This window comes from Papio anubis, chromosome X (genome assembly GCF_008728515.1).
Source record: "Papio anubis isolate 15944 chromosome X, Panubis1.0, whole genome shotgun sequence".
In the NCBI taxonomy this organism is placed as follows: domain Eukaryota; kingdom Metazoa; phylum Chordata; class Mammalia; order Primates; family Cercopithecidae; genus Papio; species Papio anubis.
Genome location: NC_044996.1, coordinates 42,939,805 through 42,962,182, shown reverse-complemented (window position 1 = coordinate 42,962,182; position 22,378 = coordinate 42,939,805). Strand labels below are relative to the sequence as shown.

Genomic DNA, 22,378 nt, shown 5'->3' with positions numbered 1-22,378 from the left:
TCCCACTGATCCTAAAAAGAAGCAGTTAGACTGGGATAGAATTGGAGAGGGAAGGTTGTTGACCTAGGATAAGCTGCAAGTACAAGAAGTTCTCTGACTCATGATGGTGAACACAAAATAAAAAGCTATTCTTTAGCACCAGCGTCTCAGACCTGGGACATATCATAATGGTAGGACAATGATCATGACGAAAAAAAAAATCCTCGGCCGGGCGCGGTGGCTCAAGCCTGTAATCCCAGCACTTTGGGAGGCCGAGATGGGTGGATCACGAGGTCAGGAGATCGAGACCATCCTGGCTAACACGTTGAAACCCCGTCTCTACTCAAAAAAATACAAAAAACTAGCCGGACGATGTGGCGGGCACCTGTAGTCCCAGCTACTCGGGAGGCTGAGGCAGGAGAATGGCGTAAACCCGGGAGGTGGAGCTTGCAGTGAGCTGAGATCCGGCCACTGCACTCCAGTCTGGGCGACAGAGCCAGACTCCGTCTCAAAAAAAAAAAAAAAAAAAAAAAAAAAAATCCTCAAGAATTTTGATCACAGACCCTATTGTAGACCAGTCAGTCCCCTAGAACCTAATCTTGTTGAAGTCTTTTGTTTTACAAAGTGAAGCCAGGGAGGAGAGGCAGTTTATTCAAGGTGACTACGAAGATTGAGTTTTTGGAGATGGTAGAAGTGGGGGGAAGATGAACAGAAGGAGGAAGAGAAGGAGAAGAAGGAGAAAGTGGAAGAGAGAATGTCCAGTCAAACTCAGTGGTCTATAACCATTTGACTAAAAGCTGCTCCAAAGACAAGTTCTTTCAGATACGGAAGTTCATTCAGCTACAATGTTCACCACCACATATACCACATACTCCACTTTGGCTATACACTAAAATTACCTGGTGAGCTGTAAAAAATACTCATACCTGGGTCCCACTCCGAGGGATCCTTATATAAGTGGTTTGGGGGAAGGCCTGGGCATTAGGATTTTTATATACTCCCCAAGAGTCTCTGGTTTGAAGCCAAGGTTGGGAATCACTGACATAAAGGATCCTCTGTTTGGGGGCTGGAGTGGGTGGTGGCGGTGTGCGACTTTGATTTAAGGGTAATGGTTCTTTTAAGAGTTCCTCCCGTAAACAAATGAAAGAGACTTATGAGGGGCCATTCTGACCTTGTAACTCAGAGCAAAGGAGAAAAAGGTTATTAATGCCCTGAAGTAAGCGAAATTGGAGCTTATCTTAAAAATTAGCTGCAAATAGGCTGCTTGAGAGAGCAGGTCAAAACCAGTTAGAAATGACCATATAGCTATGATCTTTTATTTTGCTCAGTATTTTGGTATTTTTTGATTTACTTACTTGAAAGACTGAAAAATATTTCAGGCTTCAGAGGTGGCTCTAAAACAATTCTTTTCTGGTGTTGAAAAATCCCCACTATTGTAGAGGCTCTCCAGGAATTTCATGTTCTAAAGTCTACAATGTAAGAGTTTTATTGGTGCAGACAAGAAAACATCAGGGTCCAGAAAGGGCCCTCATGTTCGTGATATTGTACTATAGATTTTCAAGATGTTACCATTTGGGGAAGCTGGGCAAAGGGAATATGGGATCTCTCTGTATTATCTCCTACAACTGCAAGTGAATCTATAGTTATCTCAAAATAAAAAAGTTTAATTTAAAAAGCGGCTTCAGAATATATTCTAATCCATACAGCCATTAAAACATTGTATCTTAATCACTACAAACCTAGGACTATCCCTGGCTGGAAGACACTTAGGCCAATTTCCGTCCCAAACCATTGTTCTGACAATGTGAATAAGACATGGATTTTTATCTGTTTCATGTTGTTTCTATCCCAAACCCTTTCACTTTTTTTAATGGTACATTTCAATGTAATCTACTGGGGGCAAAAATCAGGGCTTGGCTGTTGTCCAAAACAAAATTATCCATGCTTTCATGTTTTGGCTTTCTAGTCTGTGCCTACTTCTTCCTCCCCACGTACCACACCACTCCACACACACACACACACACACACACACGCAAGCGTGTGCACGCGTGTGCAGACATACTCCCCATCAATGGCAGGAGGACCAATTCATGAGAAATTACAACTTAGAAATCAAACAAAAACTGTTTCAGGTTTTTACAAAGGGGTCATATTTAAACCACTGGTTCCCCTTCCTGTGTACTTCATAAAACTTGCTAAGCTGATGGTTTTCAGACCACTTGGCAAAAGAAACCAGTCAGCTGTATTTCTGTTGAACAGAGGTTTTGCTGGTTTGGGGTAAATAGGAACAGTTTACGAAAAGGACAGTCTACTGGATAGGAAATGTGTTGTTAGGGCTGCCTTTTCTTCTTCCCCTGAGGAAGTTGGGCCTGCAAAGGATATTCAGAAGGGATTCTCCTATTTTCTCATTTTAGGCTGGTCAAGAGCAAACAACAAATTTGGAGTTTATTTCTGATTTGAGACAAATTCCTGTGCATTAAAATTAATGAGGAGCCCCCTCCCCACTATACCATCACACACATTTTACGCCACCTCCCACACCCATTCATTCAACACTTATTTATTGGGTGACTACTACGCGCCAGGTATATATTTTTCCATTACTACAGATGCTATTTATTATTCAAATCATATCCCACAATATCTATCCCTTTCAGAACAAAGGAAAATATTTATTTATAATAAAGTGAAACCATATGGCCATTTTGGTCTACCAGGCCCAAATGTTTGTTTCTAAAGATAGGTCTTGAACTTTGAAAATCAACAACTATTTCAAGGGCCCACATTCTGTACCTGACCTTTTTTGCTACAGGAAGTACTATCACTAGGCCTGCCAATGAAGCTGAAAGATAAGCGTTGGAGTTGAGGACAGTGTAAAATGAAGTCAAGAAGAAAGGCTAATTCATGGCATTACCAGCAAGACTGCTAAGGTGGCCACAGTGCTTAGTGTGGGGGCCTCTCAGGGAATAAGCCACATAGCTTAAGGTGACTGAACCCTAAATTTGTTTTAGAATGACATCTGGTTGACAGTCACTAATTCAGCCACGCTCAACTTCCTACCACAATAAAAAATCGGGGCTGAGAAAAAGAGGAACACACAACACAGAAAACTGAGACTGACATCATCTCCTGTCAGGCTCTGGAAGGAATCTCACTTACTATAAAGCAGATAGAGTTGCATGGAGAACATCTTTCCTCAGGGTTTATATTAACCAGCAAACAGGGAAGCCCACCCTCTCTTGCAGGATGCTGATTTTTTGAGAGTTCCAGAGTACTGTTCTCCAAACCCCTTCTCCCCAATTCTTCTGCAACTATTCAGAAACAGCAGTGTCCAGAAAATAATACTGATAGACAGTAAGACAAATAGAAATGGTTCCATCTCACTGCTTAATCTTTGGGTTGGGTGTTGGCAAGCTGGGAGCATGCAAGTCAGAAGTGGCCCATGTGATGACCGGGAAGCCCAGCCTCAGCAGCACTGTGATGTTTGTATGAGTCATTCTACTGCATCCCCTATCAACACCTTCTTCATATGCTCAATATCCTTAGGCTTGCCCTGTAATTCCCTGGACTCCTGCCTTATATACAATATTTGCTGTGATGTTCTAAGGTTTTAGAAAATCGATTATATTTTATTACAAAAATAATTGATGCTTATGGGAAAATATCAGATTATACAGAAAATATAAAGAGTCAAAATCTACCTTTCCACCTGCCTGCTTCTACTCTTTTAAGATTAGCACACCTGACATGTTGGTATGTGACCTTCCAGATTGGTTTATATACATTTATATACATGCACATACAATTTTTACATAAAGAAGTGGTAGTGTAAAATTTGATTCTGCACCTTGTTTTGTTACTTAATATATCTTGGAGCTCGATTCACTTTACTACATTTAGACGTACCATATTCTTTTTAACAATTGTACAGTGTCCCATTAATTGGATGTACACACCAAGTCCATAGTAGACATTTAGGTTGTCTCCATTTGTTTTGTTTTTATGAAAACAACAATGCAATGAATGTCCTTGCATACTTTTTTTGTACAAGGATGTGATGAATACCTATTTATGTGCAATGGTCACCACTGTGCATTTTGTATGATACATTCTTTGAATTGGAACATCTCCTTTTCGGATTTTAAGAAATTTGAAGTGTAACTCTTCTTAGACATATATATATATATATATATATATATATATATTTTTTTTGAGACGGAGTCTTGCTCTGTCACCCAGGCTGGAGTGCAGTGGCGGATCTCCAGCTCACTGCAAGCTCACTCCTCTTTCGGGTTCCGCCATTCTCCTGCCTCAGCCTCCCACGTGCTTCTGGGACTACAGGCACCAGCCACTTCCGCCCGGCTAGTTTTGTATTTTTTTAGTAGAAGCGGGGTTTTCACCGTGTGTAGGATGGTCTGCGATCTCCTGACCTCATGATCCGCCCGTCTCGGCCTCCCAAAGTGCTGGGATTACAGGCTTGAGCCACCGCGCCCGGCCTAGACATATATTTTTAGAGAGGAATTCTAGTTTATAAATTACTTCAAAATACAAAAGAACAAAAGATGCTATTACTTACATAGAAAGATGCCTACTTGTGAGGCTTATTCTGAGATTAGTGCAGAGAACAGAAGGGAGACATTGCCAGGCTGAAGGGAGGAGAATGCAGACTGCTACCTTTCCTCTCTTCCAACTGCATGACTGGGCGCCTAAGGCTTGGGAGAGAGTTTATGTGGACACATCTGAAGTACCTACCAAATCCAACCAAAAAGATGGTTGTATCTTACAACCCCACAGAAGGTCCTCACTGTTGAGGACAGGAGGAGTGACCTGGCTTCCTTAGAGAACATACATAGACTTGGCAAGTCATCCTAAAAGAATACCAACTTCTGACCTAGACAAAGGGCTGGGGCTATGGTTTCTTTGTGCACATTTCCTGCCTCCAGTTACCAATTTTACAGTGTACTTAAATGGTTTCCAGTTGGTGATGACATTCAAAACTTTGAGAAAAGGGAAGAAAAATGGTGTTAGAAATCGGGGTCTTTTTTTTTTTTTTTGGATTTGCTAGAATAGTAGCCATGGGGAGAGGAAAGCTTGGCCTGATGCTGTGGAGTGTTGAATTATTTGAGCTATTCACACTTACTGCTTCTCTGTTGGCAGGCTGTCGGAAGATATCACCATCAGAATGTTCCCATGACAATTCTCCATCCCCTGTTTATTAAAAAGAAATAAAGAGAAAATCACATTCATAGAAGGGAAAGCTATCACCCTTGTGACCCAGCAACATTTTGATACTATGATCCCAAAGTTCTCGAAGTGTTTTTGCTTTTGTGGCTGTCCTTCAAAAAGCGGTTGTGAAAGATTTCTCTGGGTGTGCCTCATTTTTCAAAACAACTCTGAAGAAAGTTGCCACTTTCTAAATAGATGACCTAGCAACATTATGCAGAATTTGGAAAATGAAAGGAAAATAATCACTTTCCACCTAATTTAGCCATCATTGTCACTTTTGCTCATTTTACTTCATGACAGTTAAGTATTTTGTAGGTCATATTTAACTTTTGTTTAAACTACCATTAAACAATGAGTTTTGAGGAGTTGATCTGTCATAATTTCTTATGACACACCTTTCTCTAGGTCTACATGACCCACTCTTTGGACAGAGAACTCCTTATCATTATCTTCCAAAGTAACTGCTTATAAGAAGAATATTCTACTTTCAGCTTCTAGAGCAATGAACACACAAGAGATGTGGATATACCTCAGCTAATTAAAAAACAAGAGGATAATTTCCAAGAATATTGCTCTTGTGTTACTTATGACCAAGCAAGCGAATGGGAAGAGCCTTGTCTTAGAGATGTTTGCATCACTTGAAATGAGTACCATTTAAATTGTACATATGGCTGAAGATAAACCTAATATTCAACAAATATTTTATAAGATAACCAGGAACACCAAAAAGTGTAAGTACTAAGAATTTTCTATTCTGATTACTCTCTCAAGCCTTCATAAGAGTAACAGGCCGGGTGCAGTGGGTCATGCCTTTAATCCCAGCACTTTGGGAGGCTGAAGCAGGCAGATCGCTTGAGCTCAGGAGTTTGAGACCAGCCTGGGCAACACAGGGAGACCCTGTCTCTACAAAAAATACAAAAACTAGCCGGGCATGGTGGTGTGTACCCATAGTCCTAGCTACTTGGGAGGCTGAGGTAGAAGAACTGTTTTGAGCTTGGCAGGTGGAGGTTGCAGTGAGCTGAGATGATGCTACTGAACTCCAACCTGGGCAACAGAGCCAGATCCTGTCACACACACACACACAAAGAGTAACATGTTACCGGTTCAAGCATGTGGTAGTAGTGTTAGGGGAGATTACGTAGTATCATAGGCTTTTAGGGCTTGAAAATGACCTAAACATTAGTTTGATAGCAATATTAGAATCAGGCAGTGACTTATAACAAAGTATAGCTGTGAATCTTCATAATTCAAACATTATCTGATGAAAAAATAATGAATGTTGAAGATTTAACTAGTTCTAGGTTAATCTTCGTAAAACAGTAAAACACCACTTTGATTGAATAATCGTGTCATTCCCTGATCAAAATCCTCAGTGGGTTCCCAACCAAGACTCTCTACAATCACCCCTTACCTCATCTTTATTGGACACCTACCTCCCACCCAATGATCTCAGCTGCTCTACAATGGGAACCCTTTGAGCTATTTGCTCTTCACTGAACACGGGACTCCCATTGTTGCTTCCGTGCTTTAGCTCATGTTATTCTTCTTCTGAAATTACCTTCCATCTCCCATGCCCCATAGCTTCCCCATGCCTGTGAAAACCATTTAGGTTTTCTCTCGTCTACAAAGTCTTCTTCCAACACTCTTAGATATTTCTGATTGCCTAAAGGACTAAGCGTCCTGAAGTTTTAGAAGTATAGAGGACGTCAAGCATAACTTTGTCCAACTGCTCCATTTAACAGATGGAGAAACCATGGCTGAGAGGGGAAGTCGCCATTCAGAGTCTAATAATGAGTTTGTGAGAATTAACACCAAAGCCCCAGGTTACCTGGCTCCCAAATAGGTATGTTCATTCCATAAGAAAAGGGTTCATTACCTGTGTTACTATATCACTATCATCTATAACCATGCCTGATACATAGCAGTCGCTCAATAAATACTTGTCAAATGATGGAACTGGGAGGCCTTCTCTGACCACCCTATCTACAATTCCAACGCCCATCTGATATTTATGCCTGCTCTTTGCTTTTTCTCCTTAGCACTTATTACTATCTCATATTTCTTATATTTTATTTATTGTCTGTTTTCCCCTATTAGAATCCCCCCACGACAGCAGGGATTTTTGTCTATTGTGTTTATTGATGTAACCCCAGCATCTGGGGCAATGCTGGGGACATAGTTAGTACTTATTCAATATTTGCCAAATCAATAAATACTAAAACACTGTACAATATTTATTACTGTTAAATGTTTTCTGGACTTTCCTTGTCTCCCTAGAGAGTCTGTAAATTCCTTGGAATGAGAGATTATGTCTTAGACCACCTCTGTATCTCCTAGACCACTGCTTCTCAAAATCTGCTTCCTGGACTAGCAGTATCAGCTTCACCTGGAAACTTGTTAGAAATGCCAAATTTCAGATCCCAACCCATACCCACTAAGTCAGAAACTCAGGGTGGGGGCTGGTGATCCTGGGTTTTGACAAGCCTTTCAGGGGATTCTAAAGGATGCAGGAGTTTGTGAATAACCAGGCTGGAGCACTTAGCATATTGCTGGGTACACATCAGGCGCTCAATATATGTATTGAATTGAACTGCAGTAAAAGATACAGAATTAAGTGCTTGGTCAATAGTATATATACTCTTGTCTGCCTGTTTTATTCCATGTCTGAGTAAAGATGGTAGACTGCAAGCCGAACTCTGTAGAAACCCTGACTGACTACTGTAAAACAAAGATGATTTCAACTATGTTTATAACTAGAAAATTATGCCCAAGAGTCAGTAAACATGCACTGAACACTTCTTGGGTGAAGAGCCTGATACTACAGCAGAAAGAGGAAAAAATCAGGCTGGGCCCTTGCCCTCAGGATATTTACACCCAGGTTGGAGGTGATGGGAAATCAATATAGGAAACAGCCTAAAAACACACACAAAAAGCAAATACAAATGAAATACACATGCTTAGGCGACACTGAAGGGAGGAGTGCTCAGTCAGATGTAATCGTAGAAAGCTTCCTAAAAGAACCATTAAGTTACATTTTTAGAAGTAGATGCTGTACAGCATAAACAGACAGTGATACAGGCAGAGAGTACCTCAACCAAAGGAGTGACACTGGCAAAGGACCAGAGCTTTGTAAACAGCAAGTCACATACTGGAGACAGCGAGCAAGGTGTGGCTTGAGTAGAAACTTCAGATATGAAAACAAGATAAATTACGCTGGTAATTGAACATGTAGAGAGAAAGGAAGAAGGAGAGCGAAGGAGGGAGCGAGGGAGAATGAGAGTGGGGTGGGTTGTTGAGGTAAATAGGGGTAGTAAATAATTGCTTCATGGACCTACTATTTGATAGCACAATAGGGTGACTATAGTCAATAATAACTTACTTGTACATTTTAAAATAACGTAAAGAGTGTAATTGGATTGTTTGTAACTCAAAAGATAAAAGCTTGAGGGGATGGACACCCTATTCTCCATGAAGTGTTTATTTCACATTGCACGCCTGCATCAAAACGTATGTACCTCATAAATATATACGCCTATTATGTACCCACAAAATTTTAAGAAAATAATTAAATTTTAAAAAGTAAACAGTAAAAATTTGAAAAAACATATAATTTTGTAAAAGGCTGAAGAATTCACATTTGATTCTGTTGACAATTTTTTTGTAGGGGTTCCTATGGTAAAAATGATATTTGTGGAAGCCCATTCTGGCAATGGAGTGCAGACTAGTTGGGGAGTAACTTGAATCTGGGAGGCGATACAGGAAGCTGCTATAGTAATATGTAATAGGCCATGAGCATCTGTGCACACAAGAAGGATTGAATGAGACTCCTACAGATAAAAAGAAACTGATGAGACCCTGAAGGAAGATTTGATGATGGGGAAAGAAGGCAAAGGGGAAATCAGTATCTGACAACTCTTGGGTTGCAAATCTGGAGAGCTGGGGACAGTGATTGGGCAGGGATGAGCTTAGATTTACCTGTCCCCTTTGTTTCAGTGGGCAGTAGTGGGGCTGGGCCAAATAAAATACGGGACTAGAGAGAAGAATAGAAACCAGTAAAGATTTACCAGCAAATGGCAAAACAAAATGTAAAAGCTATATAATGTGGTTTCAAGCCTAATTTAAGTAGTCAAAAGGGAGAAAACAAGTTGCAAAAGAAAAACGATAGACTAGCTCTCTTCATCAAATGTCCTTTTAAAATGTAGATTTGATGATTGGTATTGACACAAAATGTTTACTTAGCTGGCCTTCTGAGAAGTTCAGTTTATTGAATTTATACCCTAGAGTTTTTAAAAGGATTTTAATTAAAGAGTGTCTTTAAATACTTATAGTCCAGTCAGAATCTCAAAGCATTATAGAAGCACGTAGCCCCTGTTACAAATGAGCAGAGAGGTAAGATGGCAAATCAAGGAGGCAACTCACTATCAGGCATAGAAGCAGACTACTAATACCCTGGAACACAAATCAGATGAGTGTGTTGTGACGTGTATTTGATGAGCATTTGCAGACAAGAATGCATACCTAAATTTCAACACTTCATTAAAAACTAATGGAGCCTATATATCAACCATCTGATCTTTGACAAACCTGACAAAAACAAGCAAGGGGGGAAAAGATTCCCTATTTCATTTACACACACACACACACACACACACACACACACACAAAACCTGTATGATATATAATATATATCATACTAAACCTGTATGATATATATATCATACAGGTTTTAGTATCCCTAGTCTAAAATGCTCCAAAATTTTTTGAGTGCTGACGATGCTCAAAGGAAACTCTCACTGGAGCATTTTTGGATTTGGGGTTTTCAGATTATAGATGCACAACTGGTAAGTACAATGCAAATATTCCAAAATCCAAAAGCATCGGAAATCTGAAATACTTCCAGTCCCAAGCATTTTCAACAAGGGATATTTAACCTGTATATAAATACACACATATATGTATATATACACTATACTTACATATAAGATATACTATATACATTATAAATTATATATATTAAATACTAGGGACTGTTAGCATTTCTGTTGTCTCCAAGCTTTCAAAGTCATCAAAATTGCATTCTCTAAACTTGAATGTTCTGTTAAGTCTATAATGTATCTGCTAAAGGTTTTAACATTTGAGTTATTCTATTTAATTAAACCCATAATTAAACTGGAATTATCTTCTCAGATGTTGACATTTTATAAAGCTATAAGTGGTTCTCTAGACCTGGGTATGGTCTATCTGGATAGCTGAAAATAGGTATGTCTGTTTGCAATCTTAGATTTTATATCTTGAAAAAAAAGTAGGCACCAATACCCTAAAAAATCTGTTTCTTTGCTCTTTTTGTCTGATCACTGGAAAAATTATCTTGAATGAGATGGAGGCTTTTTCATTCAGCCAAGGCTTTTTGTAAAAAACCAAACCAAACAAAAAACAGTGATTCTAATGGATACAGATGGATCCTAGTTAATTTCGAGAAGCAATAAGATACAATTTTAACCAATTTTTTGAACCGAAATGAAAAACAACTCTAGTGTACTGTATGTCAAACAATATTCATTTAACCTTAAAAGCCACATGTATTGTTTATTCAAACCTCAGCTATACTCTGAGTGGTACCCTATGAAGCTGTAATGGGTTGGCTTTCTGGTAGTGGGAGAAATGGAGAACAAGTATTTGAAAAGTGGCCAAAAGCTAGGCTGAAATTCAGACTGTTTCTAACTCCCATGGCTTCCATTAATCTCTGGTGGCTTGAGCAAGTCAGAGAAGTAAACCCTGTTCTCTCAAAAGCACTAAGTGTACAATGAGATTCTGAGATACCCATGAAGATAAGCCTCAGAGAGCAAAACTAAGCCAGCATGTGGCCACTTTTGAACCATACAAGACAACATAAATAGGGTAGCCATAGAGTGGATTTATCTCAGACCATCCAGTTTTATTGCCTGTTTTTCTGGCAGGCATAATTATTAAGATTGCAGCTCTTGCTTTCAAAATGTGCCTTGGTTGAGATGGTAAATTACATAGTCACTCTAATCATAAGGCAAAGGGACATGAGACAAATCCCTGAGACAGGGGAAGTATTCTCTGTATTTTTTGAGGGAGAAGTTGAAATCCGCAGAATCAGGGCAAAGTGGAAGACAGCAGGGAGGAATAAACCCATTGTGAAGTCTCTCCTTACCATGTGCTGGGTTCCATGGGGGAGCACTTTAATGCCAGTGCTCCATACCAAAGCTGGAGATGAAGAAGTGAGTAGAAGCAGATGACCTTAGGGAGCCTCTGCCAAACATCTAATTCTATAAATTCTGCTGGGAGGGAGCAAGTGTATTGAAATTTGAAAGAAGCTTTAAAAGGAAACTAGTATAAGGATTCTCCATTGATAGGCATTTGAGCTTCCAATGATGATATACAGCACTACAAGAAATCTGCCAGTTCTGTAAAACACAGAATTAGAAAAAACTACTTTAAATTTCAAATGGAAACAAAAAGAGCCCATATAGCCAGGACAATCCTAAGCAAAAGGAACAAAGCTGGAGGCATCATGCTATCTGACTTCAAACTATATTACAAGGCTACAGTAACCAAAACAGCACAATACTGGTACCAAAACAGATATATAGACCAATGGAACAGAACAGAGGCCTCAGAAATAATGCCACATATCTACAATCATCTAATGTTTGACAAACCTGACAAAAACAAGCAACAGGGGAAAAGATTCCCTATTTAATAAACGGTGCTGGGAAAATTGGCTAGTCATATGCAGAAAACTGAAACTGGACCCCTTCCTTACACCTCATAAAAAAATTAACTCAAGATGGATTAAAGACTTAAATGTAAGACCCAAAATCATAAAAATCCTAGAAGAAAACCTAGGCAATACCATTCAGGACACAGGCATAGGCAAAGAATTCATGACTAAAACACCAAAAGCAATGGCAACAAAAGCCAAAATAGACAAATTGGATCTAATTAAACTAAAGAGCTTCTTCACAGCAAAAGAAACTATCATCAGAGTGAACAGGCAACCCAAAGAATGGGAGGAAATTTTTACAATCTACCCATCTAACAAAGAGCTAATATCCAGAATCTACAGGGAACTTAAACAAATTTATAAGGAAAAAAAAAAAAACAACCCCATCAAAAAGTGGGCAAAGGATATGAACACACAATTCTCAAAAGAAGACATTTATATGGCCCACAAACATATGAAAAAAATTTCATCATCACTGGTCATTAGAAAAGTGCAAATCAAAACCACAATGAGATACCATCTCATGCCAGTTAGAATGGTGATCCTTAAAAAGTCAGGAAACAACAGATGCTGGAAAGGATGTGGAGAAACAGGAACACTTTTACACTGTTTGTGGGAGTGTAAATTAGTTCAACCATTTTGGAAGACAGTGTGGTAGTTCCTCAAGGATCTAGAACCAGAAATGCCATTTGACCCAGCAATCCCATTACTGGGTATATACCCAATGGATTATAAATCATGCTACTATAAAAACACATGCACCCGTATGTTTATTGCAGCACTGTTCACAATAGCAAAGACTTGGAACCAACCCAAATGCCCATCAATGATAGACTGGATAAAGAAAATGTGGCACATATACACCATGGAATACTATACAGCCATAAAAAGGATCAGAGAGTTATTTTCTTAAAAATACTTTATTGTCAAATGAAGTACTTTATTGTTTGGGCTGTCAATATAAGATCTTGGCATTTTTAACCAAATAGCTCTTTGAGAAATACCAAAACACACACAATGGGGGGACTTCCTGCCAATAGTAGCAAGCCAAATCTGAAGAAGAGTACAAAATTATTTGTCCAGAAAAATCATAAATACTTATAAAAAGTGCATTGTGAGAATGCATGCGTTTTCAGGAGGAAATCAGAAGAGAGTGAATAGAGAAACTATGAGCTGGATGGTGCCCACCATCCACACTCTGTTCTTTCAAAGGAGATGTGGTTAAACAGATCCAAGTTTATGGTGAGAAACAGATTCTTTCCTTCCAAGAGCAGTCCCAATGCATCTGCTGGATTGTTACCATATCTGGCTCCCGGAAAGATGGTCATCACACAGTCTTTTCCTCCCAGTAGCCTCAGAAGTAAGAGTTCCCAAATTTGCTTTGCTTCCCCAAGTTGCGAGGCAGTATAATATAATGGATAAGAGAACAGATTGGAGCCAAACAGCTTGGATTCAAATCCTGGCTCTGCTCCTTCCTACCTATGTGACTTTGGGCAAATGAATTAACCTCTATGTGCCTCAGTTTCCTTATTGCTAAAATGGAGACAATAATGCCTATCTCATAGGGTTGTGAAGATTAAATGAATTAGTATATGCAAAGCATTTAGAATTGTGCTTGGCACACTGTGTCAGCTAAATGTTAGCTGTTATTCCTAATCCCCTTTCTTCCCATTCTTTGCCTCCACTTCTTTTTCTTCCTTCTCCTCAAGGGTAGCTTACACATGGGGGAATATCTGGCTTAAGGGACTCCCACAAGTGTGCTATGTATTTAACAAAGAAAAGGGTTGGAATCAAACCAACAAACAAACAAACAAGCAAACAAAGCTTAGCAAAGATAACTGTATGCCTACATACTGAAAAGGAATCTTTTCATCTCTAAGTCATTGGAAGACAGGGTCCTGGAGATATTTTAAAAAATGACTAGAGAGATTTCTTCGGCTCGTGCCTTCTAAACTGGCTAAGAATTTCTCATAATTATGCCAGTCCTCTATTTCCAATTTTTTAAAAAAGAGTTTGCATCTTAATTAAAATCTCTTTTCTCTCTTGGTTAAAAATGAGGCTTGACAGGACAGATATCTGCTTAATTGGTAGAAGTACAATTTACAAAGTTATAAAGTGAAGTGTTAAAAATCCAAGTACCCGCCGGGCAAGGTGGCTCTCACCTGTAATCCCAGTACTTTCAGAGGCTGAGGCGGGTAGATTACCTGAGGTAAGGAGTTCAAGACCAGCCTAGACAGCACGGGGAAACCCCGCCTCTACTAAAAATACAAAAATTAGCCAGATGTGGTGAACACCTGTAGTTCCAGCTACTTGGGAGGCTGAGGTGGGAGGATCGCTTGAACCTGGGAGGCAGAGGTTGCAGTGAGCTGAGATGACGCCACTGCACTCCAGCCTGGGCAACAGAGTGAGACTCTGTCTTAAAAAAAAATCCAAGTACCCAAATAAAGTAGAGTCCTGTGCTACCACATCCATGAACTCAAAATAAAAAGCAGGACCCAGAGGGGAAACTCAATGACCTACCCATGTTGACTGCCTGGTCAACCTGAAAATGAAAAGCAATCAGTTGTATACACTGCTCTTCTTTCTCATGTATCTTTTACCTCTGTTTGCACTGTCAGTCAACAAATCAGGGTGATTTCTATAAATTGTTGGAGTCTAAGCTCACAAAGACTATTCTAATGTGAGTAATGGGCACATCCAATGATGTTTCTGGGCAGCTATGGAATTCCCTGATGGAGTTAGAAAGAATAAGACTGAAGAAAGAGTGGCTTTAACCACTCATGAAGAAATAATTGCTCTGAAATGCTTCACTCGGAATTCCTTATTTTTATTGTAGAAACAGATTCATATACACACACAAAAGTCCTCCAATCCCAGAAACAGAAAGGGGTATTAGTGACCCTGACAGGACATTGCAGATGGCCGATTAGGAATCACTGCTACTAATTTGTTAAACTCAATATGAAAGTCAACGCTTTCCCATCCACTGTCTGAATGACTTTCTATTCAAGAAGAAATATTCTAGACATAAGAAACATGCCAAGAAGGAACATGATGACCTCTGAGGGACGGGGTCCTGGGACAGTCAGCAAGCACATGGGGATGAATTTTGAGCACAAGAGATGGAGAGAAAGCAAAAATAATCTGGAATGTTTCCATGGAAGGAGATCCAGTTGGGATTTAGAAGATGAGGAGTGGTAGGTGAGGATGGCAAATCTCTAAAATGATCCCATACGCATGAACATAAATGATTCACTTTTGAAAAGGTATTACTAATGACAGCGAGACTCTTTGATAGCTATGAAAAGATCAGAGTATCTCAATACACAGTCGTCCCTCAGTATCCATGGGGAATTGGTGCCAGGACCACCCCCTAGATACCAAAATCCATGGATGCTCAAGTCCCTGATAAAAAATGGCATAGTGTTTGCATATAACCTACACACATACTCCCATATACTTTAAATAATCTCTAGATTACTTATAAAATGTAATACAATGTAAATGCTATGTAAATAGTCATTTTACTATATTGGTTTCTAAAATTTGTATTTTTAAAATTGTTGTACTGTTACTGTTAACGTGTTTTTAAAAATTATTTTCTATCTGCAGTTGGTTGAATCCATGGATGTGCAACCAGTGAATATAGAGGACAGACTGTATTTTGAAGTTTAGGTGAGAACATATAAACTCAAAAATTACTGAGTTAATTTTATTTTTTTTATTTTATTGTGGTAAGGACACTTAATGAGATTTACCCTTTTAACAAACTTAAGTGTACAATACTATATAGTTAACTATACGCACAATGTTGTACTGCAGATCCATAGAACTTGTTCACCTTGGAGGGGGAAGTCGGCAGTTGCTAATCAACAGGCATAAGGTTTCAGTTATATAAGATGAATTTTCATTTTTTAAAGTAGTGTTTCTCATTAACAATGTTTCTTTCCTATCATCACGACCAGGAGATGGTGGTGTTTCTGCAGAAAATGTGGGCCAAAACAAAAACAACTTGAGACTGATTTGTAAGAATCTATATTTGGATTTGCTGTTATTTTCTTCAGCTTTCTTTGATTTTGAAAACTTTGAAAAATCTGGTCAATTTTTATGATGTTTAAAATCAATGAAGTACCTCACATACCACTTCCCTGAAGATCCCGGATTCTAGCCGAGATGGGATCTGAGGTGCAATTTTGCTGCTCTTTTGGAAAGAGAAATCAAGTGTCTTAGGTAAAATGGCAGTTATCTTGAACACTGACTAATTACTTTTAAACAGTTGCTTCCAGTTTCATTTACCTTGAAGGAGTTAGCAGAAATATCACAATTTCATAAAAAGTGACTTCCATTTTCTCCCTGGGCTCATTTGACATATGTTGGATGAATGGGGTTGGGTTGAGCAAATTGTGAGTTCGGCCATTTCTCCTCCCTCCCTACTGCGTCTGCACTTGGAATGCTGTCAAGAGCTTTTTGTGACTGTGGCTCTCTTTGTTTTAAATAAATCAGTCAGCATGATATATGATTAATATTATGCTGGGGAAACAGGAAGACACAAAGCAATAACAGTGCAAGAATATATTTTTGAATGTTCAACTCTATGAACCAGATGAAGCCCTGAAGGTGGTCAAAGAAGATCAATGAGAACTAGAGTGATTAGGCAAAACTATTAGAAGAGGTGCAACTTCAACTGGACCCTTGAAAGATGAGTGGGATGTGAATAGGTAGAAGAGGAGGGGGGGCTATTCCAAGCTTGTGAAAAGTAACAGTGTAAGTGAAGCACATAACAGGAGGGAAGGTAGGAAGAAACATAGCATGTAACAGAACAAAGAGATCAGCCAGCCAGCCTAAAGCAGATGTGTGTGTTGGTGTCAGAGAAATGAGGCTGGAAAGTAGGTTAAGGAAGGATCAGACTGTTTCACAGAAGGTCTTTAAAACAAGATGAAAAATTTAGATTGAATAATATGGTAAGAAATGGTAGCATGATCAAGTAGTTTCTCAAGAAGAAAATTCCTAGGCTGGGCACAGTGGCTCATGTCTGTAATCCCGGCACTTTGGGAGACTGAGGCAGGAGCATCATTTGTGACCAGGAGTTTGAGACCAGCCTGGGGCAACATAGCAAGACCATGCCTCTACAAAAAAGAAAAAAAATTAGCCAGGCATGGTGGTGCAGGCCTGTAGTCCCAGCTACTCAGGAGGCTGAGGCTGCAATGAGCTATAACTGTGCCTGCACTACAGCCTGGGTGACAGTGAGACCCTGTCTCTGAAAAAGAGGAAACAGCCAAAAGAAAGAAGAGTAAAAGAAAATTCCTAGATTAGGGTATTATGTATCACGCATAATGTAGAAAGAACATTATGGACACCTACAGCCTTGGGGAGGGGCTGGATTCATGGTCAGATCAGAAGTTGGAGATCCCAGAAGTGTATGACTGCCACCAGTTATCTCCCTAATTTTTGAGCCAATCTTCCCTCACCCTGGAGTGCAGAGAACAAGGAGGAATGTGGTGTGAGTTGAGGCTGGAGAGACAGTCTTAGAAGTCTTCCTTCACCTCCCTGACTAGGTCAACCCCTCTCAATTATTAGCTTTTATAACACCTTTCCTTTGTGGCATGTGGCACAGTTACAATTTTATAATTACCTATATCATGATATGGTGTCTGTCTTCCCCACTAAAACTCCATGAGGGCAGGTTCCATGTCCATTTTTGTTCACCATTGTATCTCTAGCACTGGTGCAGTGACAGGCTCTTAGTGACTGCTTAACAATGTTTGCTGAATGAAAGAAAGTAGATATTTACACTCAAGACACTTTAAGATATTTACACTTTAAGCCTAGAGTGAGAGAAGGGTAAGTTAAGGCCTTGATGGGAAAAGATGGAAAGTGTGGTAAGATACTCTCTTAGGAGTATCTGCACATAACAATGTGCCATGCATGTCCCCTCTTTCCCTTTACTCCCCTGTACTAGGAGATATCCTTGTCATACTCCTATGAATGGGTCCCAAAAGGTAGTATAGAAGTTAGGAGCTTGAAGCTTTGGAGCCAGACTGACCAGGTTAAATTTCTAGCTCTGCCACTTACTACCATTTGTCCTTGGACAAATCACTCAACTTTTCTGCCTTAGCTTCCTCATCCGTAGAATGGGGATATAAATAGTTGTTATTGTTTTTGCAAGGATCAAGTGAGCTCTTCCACACATAAGTGCTTAGAACATGGTCTGGCACATTGTACGTGCTACATTTAGATGCCATTTGCTAAATGCATACTTGGCTTTCAATACAGTTAATACCTACCCCAAATACCTTTCCCTTGTCTAGTGTCCAAGTACATAGCCTTCCCTGTTGCTTTGACAAAATAAGCAGGAGACAGGAAGTAGAAATGATCAGTGGTGGAGGGAAGCTGGGTGTGGGTTTGGGTTTGAAGCCTGCCTTCCCAGGATGTGGCAGTAGTATAATCTCTGAAGAGATTTTTTCTTCTGATAAAGTTTCCCTTAAGGTTCCAGTGACTGTTTGCACTGTGCTTCCAGTCCTAATGAGGTTTGCTGAAGTGCCAGCAATGACACACATTGTGCCAACGCTCTTCTTGACTATCCTAGCCTCAAAGACATGTCTAGCCAACAGAGGCTAGGGCTGAGATTCAATCCATGCCTAGGATTGCTGTCTGACCCAGGAAGAAAGACACACATTAGGGTTTGGGGACAGTGCAGAAAGGCTATTTCAATGCCCTTTATATGAAGGTTTGCAAGTTCAGCAGTCAAAAGATTATTTCTTCTTCAGTATTTGGTCTGCAGTTAGGGTGGCCAGCATAGGGGAGAGGTGTCTGGGTTCCCTGCTGTATGAGTAATATGCTTATATAAGATACATTGTTGTAAAAACGTCATTTCCATGGGAAAAAAATAACTAGGTGCCTCAAAAGTTAGAACTTCAAAGGAGTTTCAACCGCATTATATACAGCTGAAAGATGCAAAGAAACTGGAGGCAATGAAAGAACAACAATTTTTATGAAAGTGTAGGATTTAGTCTTTATAAAGGAAGATGAAAGAAAATTGTGCATTTAGGCTGGATAAGAGGTTGCAAAGAAAGAACTTAATGAATTATCGAGTACATAAAGGGACAATACATGGCCAGTAATAACTAGCTTTTATCTGTTGCTTCTGAGGACGTAAAAAAGAAAAGAAATTTAAATTGTAACAAGAGAACAGTAGAGAAAATAGCTAGTTCCAGGATCTGTTACCACAAAAAGGACTAGAACTAAAATTCTGTCTGGAGATTAAATTTTAAAAAGGCAAAACTATCAGAGATAGAGGAGAAGGTGCAATGCTACTTAACTCGAGGGTAAATATAGTAATTACTATATAAAATATAATAATTATTACTCATAAACCAATTAACTCTGTATTAGGCCCTCTCCTAGCACTCTATGCCATCTCAGTTAATCTGCATAACCATTTCATAGGTACTAAGCTTAATCTCCATTTTTATACCTGACAAAACCAAGGCTTTGAGTGGTTAAATAGTTTGTCCGAGATAACAGCACTAGTAGGTGGTAGCCCTGCAATGTCAAATCTATGACCTTCTGGCTTCAGAGCCTCTGTCCTTTGCATTATACTGTATTGCCTCTAGGTTGCAGTGACATGTCTTTTCACTGTTGCCTTTCCTTTCTATTATCAATTGTTTTTCAGTTTAGATTCCACATATCCTTTTCCCCAAAGGGAATAATCTCAGCCTAACAGCTGGATTATAGTGACCAGCTGGTTATCTTAGCAACCACATGTACACCTCTGCTCAGTATGGATTTTCTTTCTTTTGAGCCACACTGAAATTAAGTTGGGGCAAAGATGAGAAAGGAGGTGAGGAACAAAATATCCATCTTTCTTGACTGGAATGTAATAGCTACACTGTAGTACAGACATATACACACACACACATTATGAGAAACATATATGGAAAGATCCAGGGCCTTACCAAAACATAAGTTAAATTAGGCTGTAACTAAATCCATATTGACTTATGAGGGCTGGTACAAATAGCATATTAAAAGGGATGAGCATACACTGGTAGTCCAAACAAGGTCAGTCCTTCCAAAAAGCAATGTTAACTGTAGTGTCCTAAAGTGGTATGGGGGAAAAACAACAACTTGGAGATCAGGAATGAGACCAAGTAATTTCCTACTGACCAGGAATCAGTGTATAGTCAACACCATCTACCACAGTCAATCAGTAATTCAGGGGGAAAAATGCACAAAAACCATATTCTTTTTTTTGGTAGCACCTAATTCAAATCATGACTAAATTTCTAGCAATCATTCCAATCTAGTGTGCATTCATTTAAAGAGCACCTACTTTGGCACAGTGGGGGAAATAAAGATAAATGAAAAAGAGTATCTGTCTTAAAGAGTTTATGCATTGATACGGACGATAGTACATGCGCACAAATAACAAAAAACAGAAGTTGACGTGGTGATAAATGCTCCCAGTGAAGCACAGGTTAAGTGCTGAGGAGTCTTAGAGTAGAGACAGGTTTATTTCTAGCTTGCAGGATTTAAAAACGTTTCGTGGAAGTGGCATTTAGACTGGATTTTGAAGGATAAGCAGGATTTATGGGTGGAGAAATTAGGGACGGAAGTGGGAAGGCAGAAAAGAAAGGCCTTCCAACTACTACTTATCAAAATGTGACCTGAGGACGGCCTGCAATAGAATCTGAGGAAGCTACATTTGTGCTAGGTCTTGAAGGACTAGCAGGATTTCCACAGGCAGGGATGGAGAAAAAGAATTTTCCAGAAAGAGGAAACATTTTCTCCATCCCACCTGTACATGTGCAGTTGTTACTTAGGCAGCCCTTTTGTCTCCTTTTTCTCACAGTTCCTTATCATGAAATGCCACCACTCATTCATCCCAAACTGGTTGCCATATGGTTGGACTTAGATGCTTTAACCAATCAGAAACTGAAATTGGTTGCTTTTCCATTGGTTCACTGAGGTTTCAGAATTTTAATAGGCTCAATTTAAGTGCACTAAACTCAGATTAAAAAAAAAAAACAAAAAACCATGGTTCCAGGTTGTCCCAAGTTACCTACATGGTCTCAGGAATGATTTCTCAAAGTGACAGTCCACAGACTACCATTCTGCATCAGAGTGAATGATGGGATCTGCTTAAATGCAGATTCCTGGATCCCACTCCAAGGCCACTAAATCAGATTCTCTGCAGGTGTGATCCAGGAATCTGAACTTCAACAAGTTTTCTGAGCAATTCTGAAGTGCACTAAAGTGTGAGAAACATCGAGTGGAAGAGGACAGAGCAAAGGTAAAAAGGTGAGAGCCCAGGAACAATGCAGTGGGCCCTGAGGTGCATGAATGGAAGAATACTGACCTATAAAGGTAACTTGAGGTTAGACCACAAAAGGCCTTCACTGTCAGAGTCGGGGTTTGATATGTATTTGAGCGGCAACAGGGAGTCATCCCTTTCAGTGGCAGAACACTGTGGTTAAAAGCCTGAAATATGGAGCCAGGCTGCCAGGATTCAAATTTAGCTCCTCAACTCACTAGCTACCTGACCTTGGGTAAGATTCTTAACCTCTCTCTGCCTCAGTTTCCTCATCCATAAAACAGGGAGAACAACAGTACTCATCACATAGGGTTGTCATGAGATTAAGTGAGTTCATATCTGTAAAATGCTTAGAGCTGGGACTGACATATAGTAAGTCCAAATAGATGTTGGAATACAATTTTTGAACAGGGGTGTAACACGGTGATGGATCACTTTTTGGAAGATTAAAATGGCAGTAATATATAGGAGTCACCTACGCATCCCCCACCAGCAAATCCTATAATTTTTTTCCTCTAACTCAGTGGTTCACAACCTTAGCTGCATATTTGAATCACCTCCTCCTCCTCCTGATCTGGTATAAGTCTACCAAGGTAATTCCAATATGCACCCATGGTTGAGAACCAAGGCTCCAAATATATTTCAAATTTGTCCACTTCTAATTATTGAGTCCTCAGTATATACAAGACACTGTGCCAGGTCCTTCTCTTATCTCATTGAAATCTCACAAACATCTTGAAGGTAGGAGCTAACATTATCCTCACTTTAAAGATTGGTAGAAAGGTTGAATAAAGTCATCCAACTACAAAGTAGCAAGGCTGGGATTAGAACCAAGGCAGTTTGGCTCCAAAGGCTCCACTCTGAACCACTACTGTGTTCCCAGTCCAAGCACTCGTTTTCTCACACTGAAAAGAGTACTACCCTAACCATCTTGCTAGTCTCTCCACTTGCATTATTGCCTCCCTCCAATCTAGTCTGGACACAGTAGCCAGTGAGATCTTATAATATGTTAATTGGATCACTTCATACTCTTTCTCACAACCTTCCAATAGCTTCCCAATGCATTAAAAATGGGCATCCAAAATCCTTCCCATGGCCCTCAGAGTCCC

At 39.6% G+C, this 22,378-nt stretch overlaps 1 protein-coding gene across 7 annotated transcripts in view; it reads right to left on the bottom strand.

Moving 5' to 3' along the window:
- Positions 1 to 22,378, bottom strand: part of CHRDL1 (chordin like 1) — a 125,715-nt gene that overhangs the window by 24,940 nt on the left and 78,397 nt on the right. For all 7 annotated transcript variants that reach the window (XM_009198119.3, XM_031660707.1, XM_009198121.3 and 4 more), the window contains exon 7: positions 5,120 to 5,187. In XM_009198119.3, the coding sequence (XP_009196383.1) occupies positions 5,120 to 5,187 (68 nt within the window). The remainder of the gene's footprint in view (positions 1 to 5,119; positions 5,188 to 22,378) is intronic.